The sequence below is a fragment of the Neofelis nebulosa genome, chromosome 3 (assembly GCF_028018385.1).
Source record: "Neofelis nebulosa isolate mNeoNeb1 chromosome 3, mNeoNeb1.pri, whole genome shotgun sequence".
Taxonomy (NCBI): domain Eukaryota; kingdom Metazoa; phylum Chordata; class Mammalia; order Carnivora; family Felidae; genus Neofelis; species Neofelis nebulosa.
Genome location: NC_080784.1, coordinates 51,893,677 through 51,905,737, shown reverse-complemented (window position 1 = coordinate 51,905,737; position 12,061 = coordinate 51,893,677). Strand labels below are relative to the sequence as shown.

Here is a 12,061-nt window from a genome sequence, read left to right as displayed (position 1 = left end):
TTGGAACTTCGATCCAGGTAGTCTTGTGAGTTTACACAGATGCACTCTCCTGGAGGGACAGATAAAATATTTTAAAATACTGAAATCATGTCATCATACTCAAAAACAACATAATGTGGGGCGCCTGGGTGGCTCAGTCGGTTTGACATCTGACTCTTCATTTCAGCTCAGGTTGTGATCACAGGGTCGTGGGACTGAGCCCCTCATTGGGCTCTGCACTGATCTTGGAGACTGCTTAAGAGTGTCTCTCTCTCTCTCTCTCTCTCTCCCCCCCCCCATCCCTCTCTCCCTCTCCCTCCCTCCCTTTCCCCTCTCCCCTTCCCCGTCCCCCCTTCTGCTCTCTCTCAAAAAAAAAAATTGCTTCAAAAACAACATAATGTAACTTTAGGGACTAGCAGCAAGCTGGGGCTAATGCAGTGTTTACTGGATCTTGGGATCAGACACAGGTTCTCAGAAGTGATTAGAGGTTCACCTCTTATTAGATTAGATTAGAGGGGGCCCTGATGTATGGGTGGATGAGGACTGGAGAACTCATCATATGAAAACTGATTTGAGTGAGGCTCCAACATGAATGAAGTCTTAAGAAAAAGATTTTGGCCACCAACATTGAGCTGTCTGTGGAAATTAGAGGGCGTGGAGACATTGGACTTTGGAAAGACCAAAATCTGGGCTTCAGTATCTGGGAGTGGCCGTGTGACTAGTCATGTAAAGGTGGCCAGAGGGAGAGGAAAAAAACAAGCAACCATGTAAACCATAAAACACAAACTCTCTATTCAGATGCACTTGCAAACTGATATATAAAGGCCCAAGAGGAAAACTGTTATCAGAAAGTGAGGCAGCCGACTCCCAAAATTGGAGAGTTTGAACTACAGGCTGAAATGATTTTAAAAACAATTACACTTGTCCCAAAAAAATAAATAAAAAACGTTGAAAAAAAAAAATTAAAAAAAAAAAAACAATTACACTTAAAATCCTTAGAGACTTAATTATAAAACATGAAATCAAAAAAAGAAAAACCAATGAAAAAAAGTTAAAGATTGCTAAATAAATAAATAAATAAATAAATAAATAAATAAATAAGCAAGCAAGCAAGCAAGCAAGCAAGCAAGCATATTTTGGAAAGTCGTAAATGTAAAAGATCCAAACAGAGCTGGTCTGTGATATCTCACCAGGTGGCATTAACCACTAACCATTTTCCAGTGTGTATTCTTACTAAGCTTTTCATCTGTATAGATTTTGGAACAAACATGGGACTGTGGTCCAGACTTTATAACTTTCACATTAATACATGAACATTTTCTTATCAGTGTTCTGCAACTAAAAGCTATGCAGTATTGTACGTGGGTGTGTTATAATTTTTCGATTCTGCTGTCTTGTAACATTTTCAACATGCTGTAGTAATCATCTTTACATCTTAATTCTTTTAAAATACCTGTATTTTCTCTGAGAAAACTAAAACTGTAGAGAATGTATAAAAGCATAAAGAGGACAGAGATCACTAATCTTATGCAGAAATAAATTTTATATGTGTAACTAGGTGTGTGTACATGTATATGTGTATATAATAACCACCATAAATATTGATTTGTAACCTCCCCCTTTTCACTTAACATTGTGAAGTGTTTTCCATGTGAAATAAAGGTCTATATCATTTATAGAGTATTTGTTGTAAAACTGTACCATAAATAATTTAACTAACCTCCATTGTGAAGACGGTAAGTTATTTTTATTTCACTACTGTGAACAATGTTATCAATGTTACAACATTGTTATAGCATTATAAGTATATTAAGGGTTTATTCTTAGTACATACTATACTGTTTTTATTTTTCAACAGGTGTTTGCATATGATCATTGTTTCTGGTCCATGGATGAATCAGTCAGAGAAAAATATGCAGGTAAGTACAGCATCCTATTAACTACTTACAATATAGAAAAGGTGTTTTTATGTTTTTTCCATAAAGTATGACAGCATTATTTTTTGTATAACTTTAAAAACTATATAGAGAACTTCCTCCCGTCTTTGCTGTTTTTATATTAATCAGGAAATAGATTAACAAGGTGCTGTTCTTGGTATAAGACAATGAAGGTAGATTAATAGGGTACATGGTTGAAGTTATCACACGCATTCCCAGGCCTTACATGGGACCTGGAGTACACTAACCATTTAGATTCTCTTCGATGTCCGTGATGAGTCTAGTGAGGCAGCTTGATATAAGGAAAGATGAGCCAAGGAGAAAAGGAAACCCTTAGTTTAGTCCAGGCTCTGCTCCTACCTGCCTCTGTGACTAGTAAGTCACTTATGTTTCATTGTTTCATTTCTCTCTTTAATGGATTCTCTAAATTTGCTTGGAATTCTGTTATTTTCTTACTCTACTCAACGATGACTGTCTTAAGTTTAGAACTTGTCTACAAGTTTAGGACTACAGCGACAGCCTTCTAATTTCTTTTATTCCCAACTGCTTTTATGACACCTGTTTCTAAGCAGTATCTTTTAAATATTGTCATATTGTATTGGCTTTTGTCATGAGACAGAGTAGTATTACAGCTGGTTCAAAAACTTAAGGTTAGTTTAGTATAGCTGGCCTGACAGATTACTTACAGATTGCTTCTGTATTGGAAATAAGAGGATGATATGCTAATCTGGGAAATTAACTAGGAAGTGGGGCATATTGGAATGCTATTTTTAGCATTCTAACAAACATACTTTCTGTGTAAGTATATATATAAGTATATAACAAACTGGATGCATAACAGCATCCAGGTCTTTCATATTTCATATTATATTCAAGACTCAAAGAGAGGCTGAATGATTTTGTTTGATTATAGACATACTTAATTTAGCCTGTGGAAGAGAATTTGAACCTATTATTTTTGTCCATGATTGAAAGCTAGAAGAAATTTTCAAGATCTTCTCTCTTCTAGCTGGTATGTATTGTAGGCCCTATAATTAAAAATTATCATTGAAGAAAAGGAGAGGAGATTGATATATATAATTGTTTAATTCAGGTTTACTGAGGTTCCAAATATAAACTTTGGATATTTTTAATCATCGTTTACAAAATTAGCAGTTCATTAGCTTTTTGCATTGCAGAGGATTTTTGGCCAGTGTTTATTAATTCAAGTTCATATTATCCAGGAACTTTTTACTCATTTCCTATCCTGGGCTAACTAGAAATACTTGAAAGACATAAGCCTTTGGATACCTTCATCAAGTCCTAAAATCTTGTTTGGAGATCTACAACTTGAAAATGCATTTTTGAGGGGGTTGTTTTTAGTTTTTAAAAAGTTGTTCATATGTAGTTAAAATATCCTTTCTTATTCTTTTTCTCTCTTTCAGGTCAAGATGATGTTTTCAAGTGCCTTGGGGAGAATATCCTTCAGAATGCGTTTGATGGTTACAATGCATGTATCTTTGCCTATGGACAGACTGGTAATGTTAAATAATATATAGTTTTTTAAGCTTTAAAGACCGTAACAGAGAAAGTAACAAAGAGAATACATATTGTTAGCATCTTATCAGTTACAATTGATAAGGAACATTTTGAATTCTGTACTTCTGTGGTTAACAGGAAAGAAAATCTATATAAAGTGAAGGAGTCACTCTTATAAGGGTATGTTGCATAGGTTGTCCAATTGAAAACTAGTCTTTGTGGAAGAATGGTTCTGGGAGCGCCTGGGTGGCTCAGTCATTTGAGCTCCCGACTCTTGATTTCGGCTCAGGTCATGATCTTATGTGAGATCAAGCTCCATGTTGGGCTCTACACTAACAGCATGGAACTGGCTTGGGATTCTTTCTCTCCCTCTCTCTCTGCCCCTCCCCCACTTTCTCTCTCTCTCAAAATAAATAAATAAACATTAAAAAAATTAGAATGGTTGTGATATTTTTAAGAGCCAGTATATGATGTGGTTAAAAGAGCACAGATTCTGAGCCAGGGTAGCCCAGCTCCAGCCCAGCTCCTATGAAACTTCACCTCAGTTTTCTTATCTGTAAAATGTTGGTAAGTGTAAGCCTTCCTTATAGGGTTGTCACAATTAGTTAACATCAAAAACTTACAGAAAAAGCCTGGTACTTAAGAAGTGGTGTATTGGTTTGAGATATTATGACAATGATAAATGTCAAGTGATAAAAGCAGCAATTTGTAGAATTAAAAATATGTTTATAAAAGCATTGCTACTAAAGAAGGAAAAAGAGTTATACTTAAGTTAGGACTATACATGATTTAATGTTTTCCTTTCTATTTTCCTGTGTTTTCTAAATTTTCTTTAATGAATATGTATTTTTGGTACAATGGAGAAAATAATTTTATAGTAGAGAAAGAAGATTACTCTGGTTTTTACACTGTTGCCAAAGGGTAGTAAGTTAATTTGCTCTGGGGCCTATAGGGATAATGTGTATTTTTTGTGCTATGATTAGTGGTTGGGAACAGTCACAGTAGTATTCATCATATGGATCTTCCCAGTTAATTTTAGAAAACTAGTTAGACCTCACTTTTTTTCAGTTGTTTTAGGTAATTTTTTTAAAGTATGAAGATGGTTAAATTATGTTTTTATTTTCTTCCTAAAAGGTGCTTATTTTATTTATTTTGAAAGAGAGAAAGCGTGTGTGCGTAGGGCAGTGGGGGCAGAGAGAGAGGGAGAGAGAGAATCCTAAGCAGGCTCCACGCTGTCAGCTTGAAGCCTGAGGCAGGGCTCAGTCCCACGAGCTGTGAGATCACTACCTGAACCGAAATCAAGAGTTTGATGCTCAACCAGCTGAGCCACCCAGGCTCCCCAAAAGTGTTTACTTTAGATTTTACATGTGTAATAGGAAAGCTTCCATATTTGGTTAGTCTCATCATTATACTTGGTATATTTCTTATTTTATTTTGGGCATTTTACTAAGTGCTATAATTTATTATGAGCAATGGAATGGGAGTTATGTATTTAAACTTCTCAGAGACAGTAATAACTATGATTTCCACTTTATAGGATCTGGAAAATCTTATACCATGATGGGCACAGCCGACCAACCTGGATTAATTCCAAGACTTTGCAGTGGACTCTTTGAACGAACTCAGAAAGAGGAAAATGAAGAGCAGAGTTTTAAAGTAGAAGTGTCCTATATGGAAATTTATAATGAAAAAGTTAGAGACCTTCTTGATCCCAAAGGGTAAAGGACTTTGAGACTTCAATGTTATAGCATTAAGGACTAAAACAGACTTCTAAATTGACTTAAGTGAATTTTTTTATATTGAACTCTGGTAGAGTTCTTTGTACTTTTATCTGTTTATCTAGTTATTGTCCTTGTGACTGTGTTTTCAGTCACATTGAGCAGCTTCCTGCAGTCAATTCTGGCTTTTGAGTTTAGGGCTGAGTTGGGGAGGGAAGTATTGTTGAGCCACATGTATTTGCCTCATACTGCCTTTTTTCACATACATCCAAAGCCACAAACAAAAAATACGCAATGAAAATTAAGTTGCTTAGTATCATGAGGGACTGGTGTCCTTAATCAAGTGGAGTTTCTTTCTTTCTTTTCTTTCTTTTATAAAAGGCCAAGAAATTTCAGGTTATTAGCCATTTTTTCTTTGCTTGCTGAGAAGGGCATAATCAGAGATTTGAACCCTGGACTTTAGGATAGTTAATTTTAAAGATCCCCAGAGAAAAAGAATGTTCCATTTTATGGCATAGACTTTGAAAGAGAAGTGGTTTGAAAGTATTAGAAAGCCTTAGAAAATGCTGTTCTCACTCTGCAGTCATAACTGAACCTAATGAGGAAGATAAGTATCTGAGGAAATCTGTCCATTGCACAGTTTTCTGAGTCAGATTTTAAGGAAGTGCAACAATGGTGAAAAAGAAACAGATAATAACCACAGCCTGTGGTTTATAGATGTAAGAACAGTGTTTATAAGGTCAAAGAGCCACATGAACCGAGGCTTAGAATGTGGAGTTAAAAGGGGATGCATAATTATGCTTGGATGAAGAAGATGATCAAAAAAAGGTGGTCTTAGAAGCAGTGAATCATAGTGATGCTCAATCGTAAGAAAACGTGTCAATCCCTCACTGGTATCTGTTTTCTTTGTCAAAGGTAATGATCTTCAGTCCTTTTACAATGACATTCAATTGGCACTTAGTGTTTCTCTGTAAAACTTAACATTTAGGCACGCCTGAGTGGCTCAGTTGGTTAAGTGTGTGACATCAGCTCAGGTCATGATCTCACAGTTCATGAGTTCGAGCCCCGTGTCGGGCTCTGTGCTGACAGCTCAGAGCCTAGAGCCTGCTTTGGATTCTGTGTCTCCCTCTCTCTCTGCCCCTCCCCCAGTCATTCTCTCTCTCTCTCTCAAAAATAAATAAACATTAAAAAAAAAAACCTTAACATTTATTGAATGATCATTATTACATGCCGAGCACTAGGCAAGTTGTAAAGGAAGATCTCACAGTGTGGACAGAATGAGAGTTTTGGAAACAAGTAATTGTAATACAGTGCAGTGATGCTTTTAAATTATGAAGTAGGCTTATATAAAATAGGTGAGGGGAAAGAGGGAATGAGGAGAAGGGAAGAGTCCACGAAGAGAACTGGATGATTTTTGTGCTGAGTAGCAGTTTGTCCACTGAGAAGTTAGGTGAGAACCATTCAGGCATAGGGGACAGCCTATGCTAAAAGGATGGAGGTATAAGACATCACTTGCTTGGAGAGTGACCCCACTGTCCAGGGTGGCTGGAGGACCCTGAGCATGGCTGGAGGGCACTGAGCATGAAAGTCTAAACAGGGAACCAAAGGAGGCCAGAGGTAGGAAGTTTCTAGCTTAAGTACCCACATCTTGCTGAATACTGTGTCCTTGTACTTTTTCTGCATCTTCACCTCAGTGAAGAGCATCACTTTCTTTGAGATCCCAAAGTTCTTCTTGCCAGGAATTCTTAGCTGACTTTGTATTCCACATTGCTTGTGTGCAATAGTTCCAACTTTTATCCACAGTTTGCCTGGAGTCTTTAATAATTTCTTATCTTTGTCTTGTATATAGTTAGTATTTAACAGCATGGGCTTGGGGTTCACATAGCTCTGCATCTGGGTCCCTCTAATTGTTACCTATTAAGCAAATTTAATATGCTTTCTAGGCCTCATTTGTACAGAGGGGCTGATGATATTACATAATATTGCAGAGGGCTGTTGTGAAGATTGGCTGGGATGATACACCTGAGGTCTTAGAACAGTTACATAGTAAGTGCTCAGTTAGCTGCTGTTGTCTCCTCCATGAAAGTTTCTTGAGGATTTTTGTAATGTTTCTGAAGAATTGAAGTGAATAGAATTAAAAACTCTAAAAGTGATCCCTTTTCAGTCAAAGACTGTCTGAGAGAACTTAGTTTTTTAAATCAAGTACTGATTTTATGAATTCAGTATCTACTGTGTGTAATGATATAATTATGTTGTTTTATACTCAGGAGGTAATACAGTATACATTATCTTTAAAAGAAAAGAAAAATTAAAGGAAAAAGTTATAGTATATCTTGAGATCAGAATTAAGTCAAATATTTGTTCTATATTTACTTCATGTACAGTTCTATAGTGGTAAGTGAAATTTTTGGTGGTTGATCCTAGGGTGCTAGAGGATTCCAAATCATTAGAAAATCAGTACATAAAATAAGAATCACTTGTAATCTCACCAGCAACAAATATTCTTTTTTTCATTGTAATGTTTATATTTAAAAAAATTTTTAATGTTTATTTTTGAGAGGTGGGGGAGGGGCAGAGGGGGGCGGGGACACAGAATTCGAAGCAGGCTCCAGGCTGTGTGCTGTGAGCACAGAGCCTGATGAAGAGCTGGAACCCATGAACTGTGAGATCATGACCTGAGCCGAAGTCAGACGCTTAACTTACTGAGCCACTCAGGTGCCCCATTGTATTGTTTATATTTTTTAAGGAGCTTTTTTGAGAGAGAATTCATGTACTATACAATCATCAACAAATATTTTTAATGTTTTTTGGTTGATGTATTAAGAATGCTGTATGTTCTAGGTTTTGGCAGATTCCCCTTACGGGGTTTATTAGTTCTTTCTTTTAAGTGGTATTTATTTATTTTTTAATCATGAATAAGTATTTAATTATACTGAATCCTTTTCACTACATTTATTGAAATGATTGTGTTTTGTTCCCCATTTAGTCTATCAGTCTAGTGTGATAATGGGCATGAATCAGTGTTAAAACAACCTAGCAGCCCTGGGATCAGCCTAATGTTACATTTTTAAATCATGATTAAATTCAGTGTATTGGCTTGTTTGTTTTTATTCATGACTGAGATTGGTCTGAGCTTTCTTGCACAGTTAACATTTATTGAGTTCTGTTCTTTGTACCACTTTCTGTGAAATGACAAGTAGATTGTTTGTATTTATTTGACTCTGCATTCTTTGTGGTAGGAAATAGACATCCCACAGTGTACCCTTTTGAGTGATGTGATATTTTACCACATTATGAAGTTTTTCTTACCAGTCAAGATTTTAAATTTTGGTTTAGATTCTTCTTGAATCAAGTTAGTTGGTTCTTTTTACTTGGGATCTTTATTGAATTCAGTGTATATTTTTATGGAGGACGATTGAGTCCTTTTAAAAACATGTTATTGTTTTAAAATTCTTTCTTTTTAATGAGCAGAAGTCGTCAAACGTTAAAAGTCAGAGAGCACAGTGTGTTGGGACCCTATGTCGATGGACTTTCTAAACTGGCTGTCACAAGCTACAAGGTAATAACATCCTTTATGTAAACTGCTTACAGTCACTGTAGCAAATTACTTCTTGTTTAAATTGTGATGATGATTTTTCTTGAAATTAAAAAAAATTACAGTAGTATTACTTAAAAGCTAGTTTTTACAAAAATCTGTCTTGAAAAGCTAGTTATGGCTATTAGGACAGTTTAATTTTGAGAGAAGGTTATACACATTTGCCAAGCATACCTGGTCATCTGTTGTGAGATACATATGTTTTCATATTTTATGAACTCTAAAATTGTGATATTCTTTATGGTTACATCTTAAAATTATAAATGGCAGCATTTTTCTTCCCTAGCAGTACATAAAATAATGAAGTTGCTTATGATTTCATTGATTTAGTGAAATAAAATATATGAATTGGGTAGTTGGAATTCAAAGTCTGTTTCTAATTTGAGAGGATCACGCATTGGTCTTTTATTCTCTTCATTTTCCAACTTCACACTTCTGCTTTGTGTGGATCCATCAGGCTTTGCGCGTTGGGGAAATGGGGGTGGAGTGAGATGCTGTGATGTCATGTACCTCCAATTAAGAGTCACAGAATATTGATCTGGTGATACTTAATCCTATTGCGTGACTCTTGTATGACTTTGGATTCATCTACCTCACTAAAAGCCTCTTTGTCCCAAGTTATAAAATGGAAATTAGTTGTATTGTCTTGAGTATATTATGAGGTAGGCCCATTTGGTTTTTTTTGTTCTTTAATCAGTTCTGTCATTTGGTCAATGATACTTCATTTAGTAGGTGTTAGTTACTTCATTTGGTTAACATCTATTGAACATCTATCATGTGCCAGACATTGTACTAGGTGCTGAGGATATAAAAAATGAATGAGATGGTCCATCCCCTCAAGATACTTGTAGATGTTATTATAAAAGTATTCTGAAACAACATGACTAAGAGCAATGAGAAATTCTTGTCTAGGATTAGTAGTTTGGAGGAGGGGGATACCTAACTTAAATGAATATGTAGGTGTCTGGGGAGGGTGGAGTCTAGGAAGACTTCCTGGAGGAGATCAAATGAGATAATGCATGTGAAAAGTCTTTGAGAAACCTAGGGTATTAATGTTAGTAAGTATTGTTATTTTAATAATGATTATTTGAGGACTTATTATACAACACTGGAGAGAGATCAAGATGTTTTTGAATGCTCAGAGGAGATTGGAAAGTGACAAGAGACATTTTGCTTGTTTAAAAAATTTAAAGGCTCAGGGCACCTGGGTGGCTCAGCCAGTTGAACTTCTGACTTTGGCTCAGGTCATGATCTCATGGTTCATGAGTTTGAGCCTCACATCAGGCTCGCTACTGTCAGCCTGTCAGTGGAGAGCCCACTTAAGATCCTCTATCCCCTTCTCTTTCTGGCCTTCCCCCGCTTGTGTGCGCGTGCTCTCTCTCTGTAGAAAAAAAAGGACTCAATACAGAGTTTATGCATGAGACAACAAATTAGAGGCCAATGAATAAGTGTAGGTTAAATAGGGTGAAGCTTTTACATTAAGTCTCAGGATGGTCAGATTTAATAGATCTAAAACATTTTGAATTTTTCTTTTTGTGTTGAATTTTCCATTTTGGTGCTTACTTAAATTTTTCTTTATAGTTAATGTTTCTACTTTGAGGCTTTTTATTTGTCATATAGAATTTTTCCTTAAACATTATTCTTTTTCATTGCTATGGCAAAATAAAAAATTATGATTTTCAAAGTTTTTTATATATATGTGTCAGTTAGGATTGTGTTGGCTGCAAGTAACAGGAAAATATAATAGGATTTAAGTTCTTTAGAATGTGAATTGTTATCTATTTTGTTCATTATTTTCAGTATTCAAAATGCACTAGCATCTATTAGGTGACTTCAATATATATTTAAATGAATAAATGAAAGAATGAATGGTGAGAGGGCTGATATAGTGGCTCCAAGATGCTGTTAGGGACCTAGATTCCTTCCAGCTCTCCACATAGAGCCAGCTCTGTAGTAATACCCTTATTCTCATAGTTCAAAATCTTAGCTCTTAGAACCAAGATGTGACAGCATGCCTACTCCCTTTAAGGAGAATTCCCAGATGACTTTACATCTCATTCACTAAAACTTAGTCCTATGGCCAGACTGAGCTGCAAGGGCATCTGGGAAATATAGTCTCTTAGTTCCACGGCAAGGTGCTTAGCTAAAATTTGGGTTCCTTTACTAGAAAGAAAAGGAGATGGGGTAAGAGGAGACAGTTAGTCAACTCTTTCATACATACCATCTTTCTTGTTCCTCATTAAAATTCTTGTAAGGTAAATAATATTATAGCTCTGTACTGTTATTTATGAAACTAGAATTCAGTTTGGTTAAGTAACTATTTTTAGAGCTTGTAACATTTAAAAAAATGAAGATCCCATCCCATGATCTTTCAAGTGCATCTTGCTGTCTCCTTTTAGCAGTAATGGCAATGAAGTAGTAAATCTGTGCAGACATTCATTTCTTGATGTCTCAGTTTTCAGAAACAGGTCTGGTATAATACACACTAACATGGGTGATGCAGCACTGCTATGCCTGTGTGAAGGGTTTAGAATCATTTTTGTTTGTTGCTTATTCATATGATCTAATTTAACAGTTGTCTTCTGTTGCTTCTGTCATTAAAGAAACTAAATTTTTTGTTTAGATTAGATGAGGGGTGGCATCGTATGTTTGTCCATCTTGTGGGTCTCCACCCGTGGCTTCTAAACTTTCCTAATTCTCAAAGCTGCTACTTTATTTGGCATCTACAGAAAATAAATGTGGTTTGTTTTTTTTTTTAGTTTTCAGAGACAGCATTGGCTATTTTACTCTGTTGGGCTTAATGTTCACTGAAAAACAAAGTGTAGATGTGTAAACTCCAAAGTGGTTGTCTGAGTAGTGATACTTGTAATGCATTTCATAGGATAGCAGAGTTTTATTTGACAATGCAATGTGTATCTATGACTTGTTTCCACTTAGGATATTGAGTCTTTGATGTCTGAGGGTAACAAGTCTCGTACAGTTGCTGCCACGAACATGAATGAGGAGAGCAGTCGATCCCATGCAGTCTTCAAAATCACCCTTACCCATACTTTATATGATGTGAAGTCTGGGGTAGGTATTCAGATGCCTGACCTTTTTGTTTGTTTGTTTGTTTAATATTTTAAAGGTGGATCACTATTTATCTTACTCTATTCCTTCAAGTGTCATATAACTTAGAATCCTAGCTAGACATGGGTATGAATTAGGAGTCAGCAAGAAACAGAAGCCACTGTAGATTAACAGAAAGGGATTTAACAGAGGGAATTGGGTGATTACAGCGTTGTTAGAACACCTGAGGGGGGAGTGGGCTCTAG

General features: G+C 36.0%; 1 protein-coding gene across 1 annotated transcript in view; it reads left to right on the top strand.

The window, feature by feature from the left end:
• Positions 1-12,061, top strand: part of KIF13B (kinesin family member 13B) — a 200,211-nt gene that overhangs the window by 72,394 nt on the left and 115,756 nt on the right. The window contains exons 4-8 of the mRNA XM_058720792.1: positions 1,838-1,898; positions 3,341-3,433; positions 4,972-5,152; positions 8,624-8,711; positions 11,685-11,819. Of these exons, the coding sequence (XP_058576775.1) occupies positions 1,838-1,898; positions 3,341-3,433; positions 4,972-5,152; positions 8,624-8,711; positions 11,685-11,819 (558 nt within the window). The remainder of the gene's footprint in view (positions 1-1,837; positions 1,899-3,340; positions 3,434-4,971; positions 5,153-8,623; positions 8,712-11,684; positions 11,820-12,061) is intronic.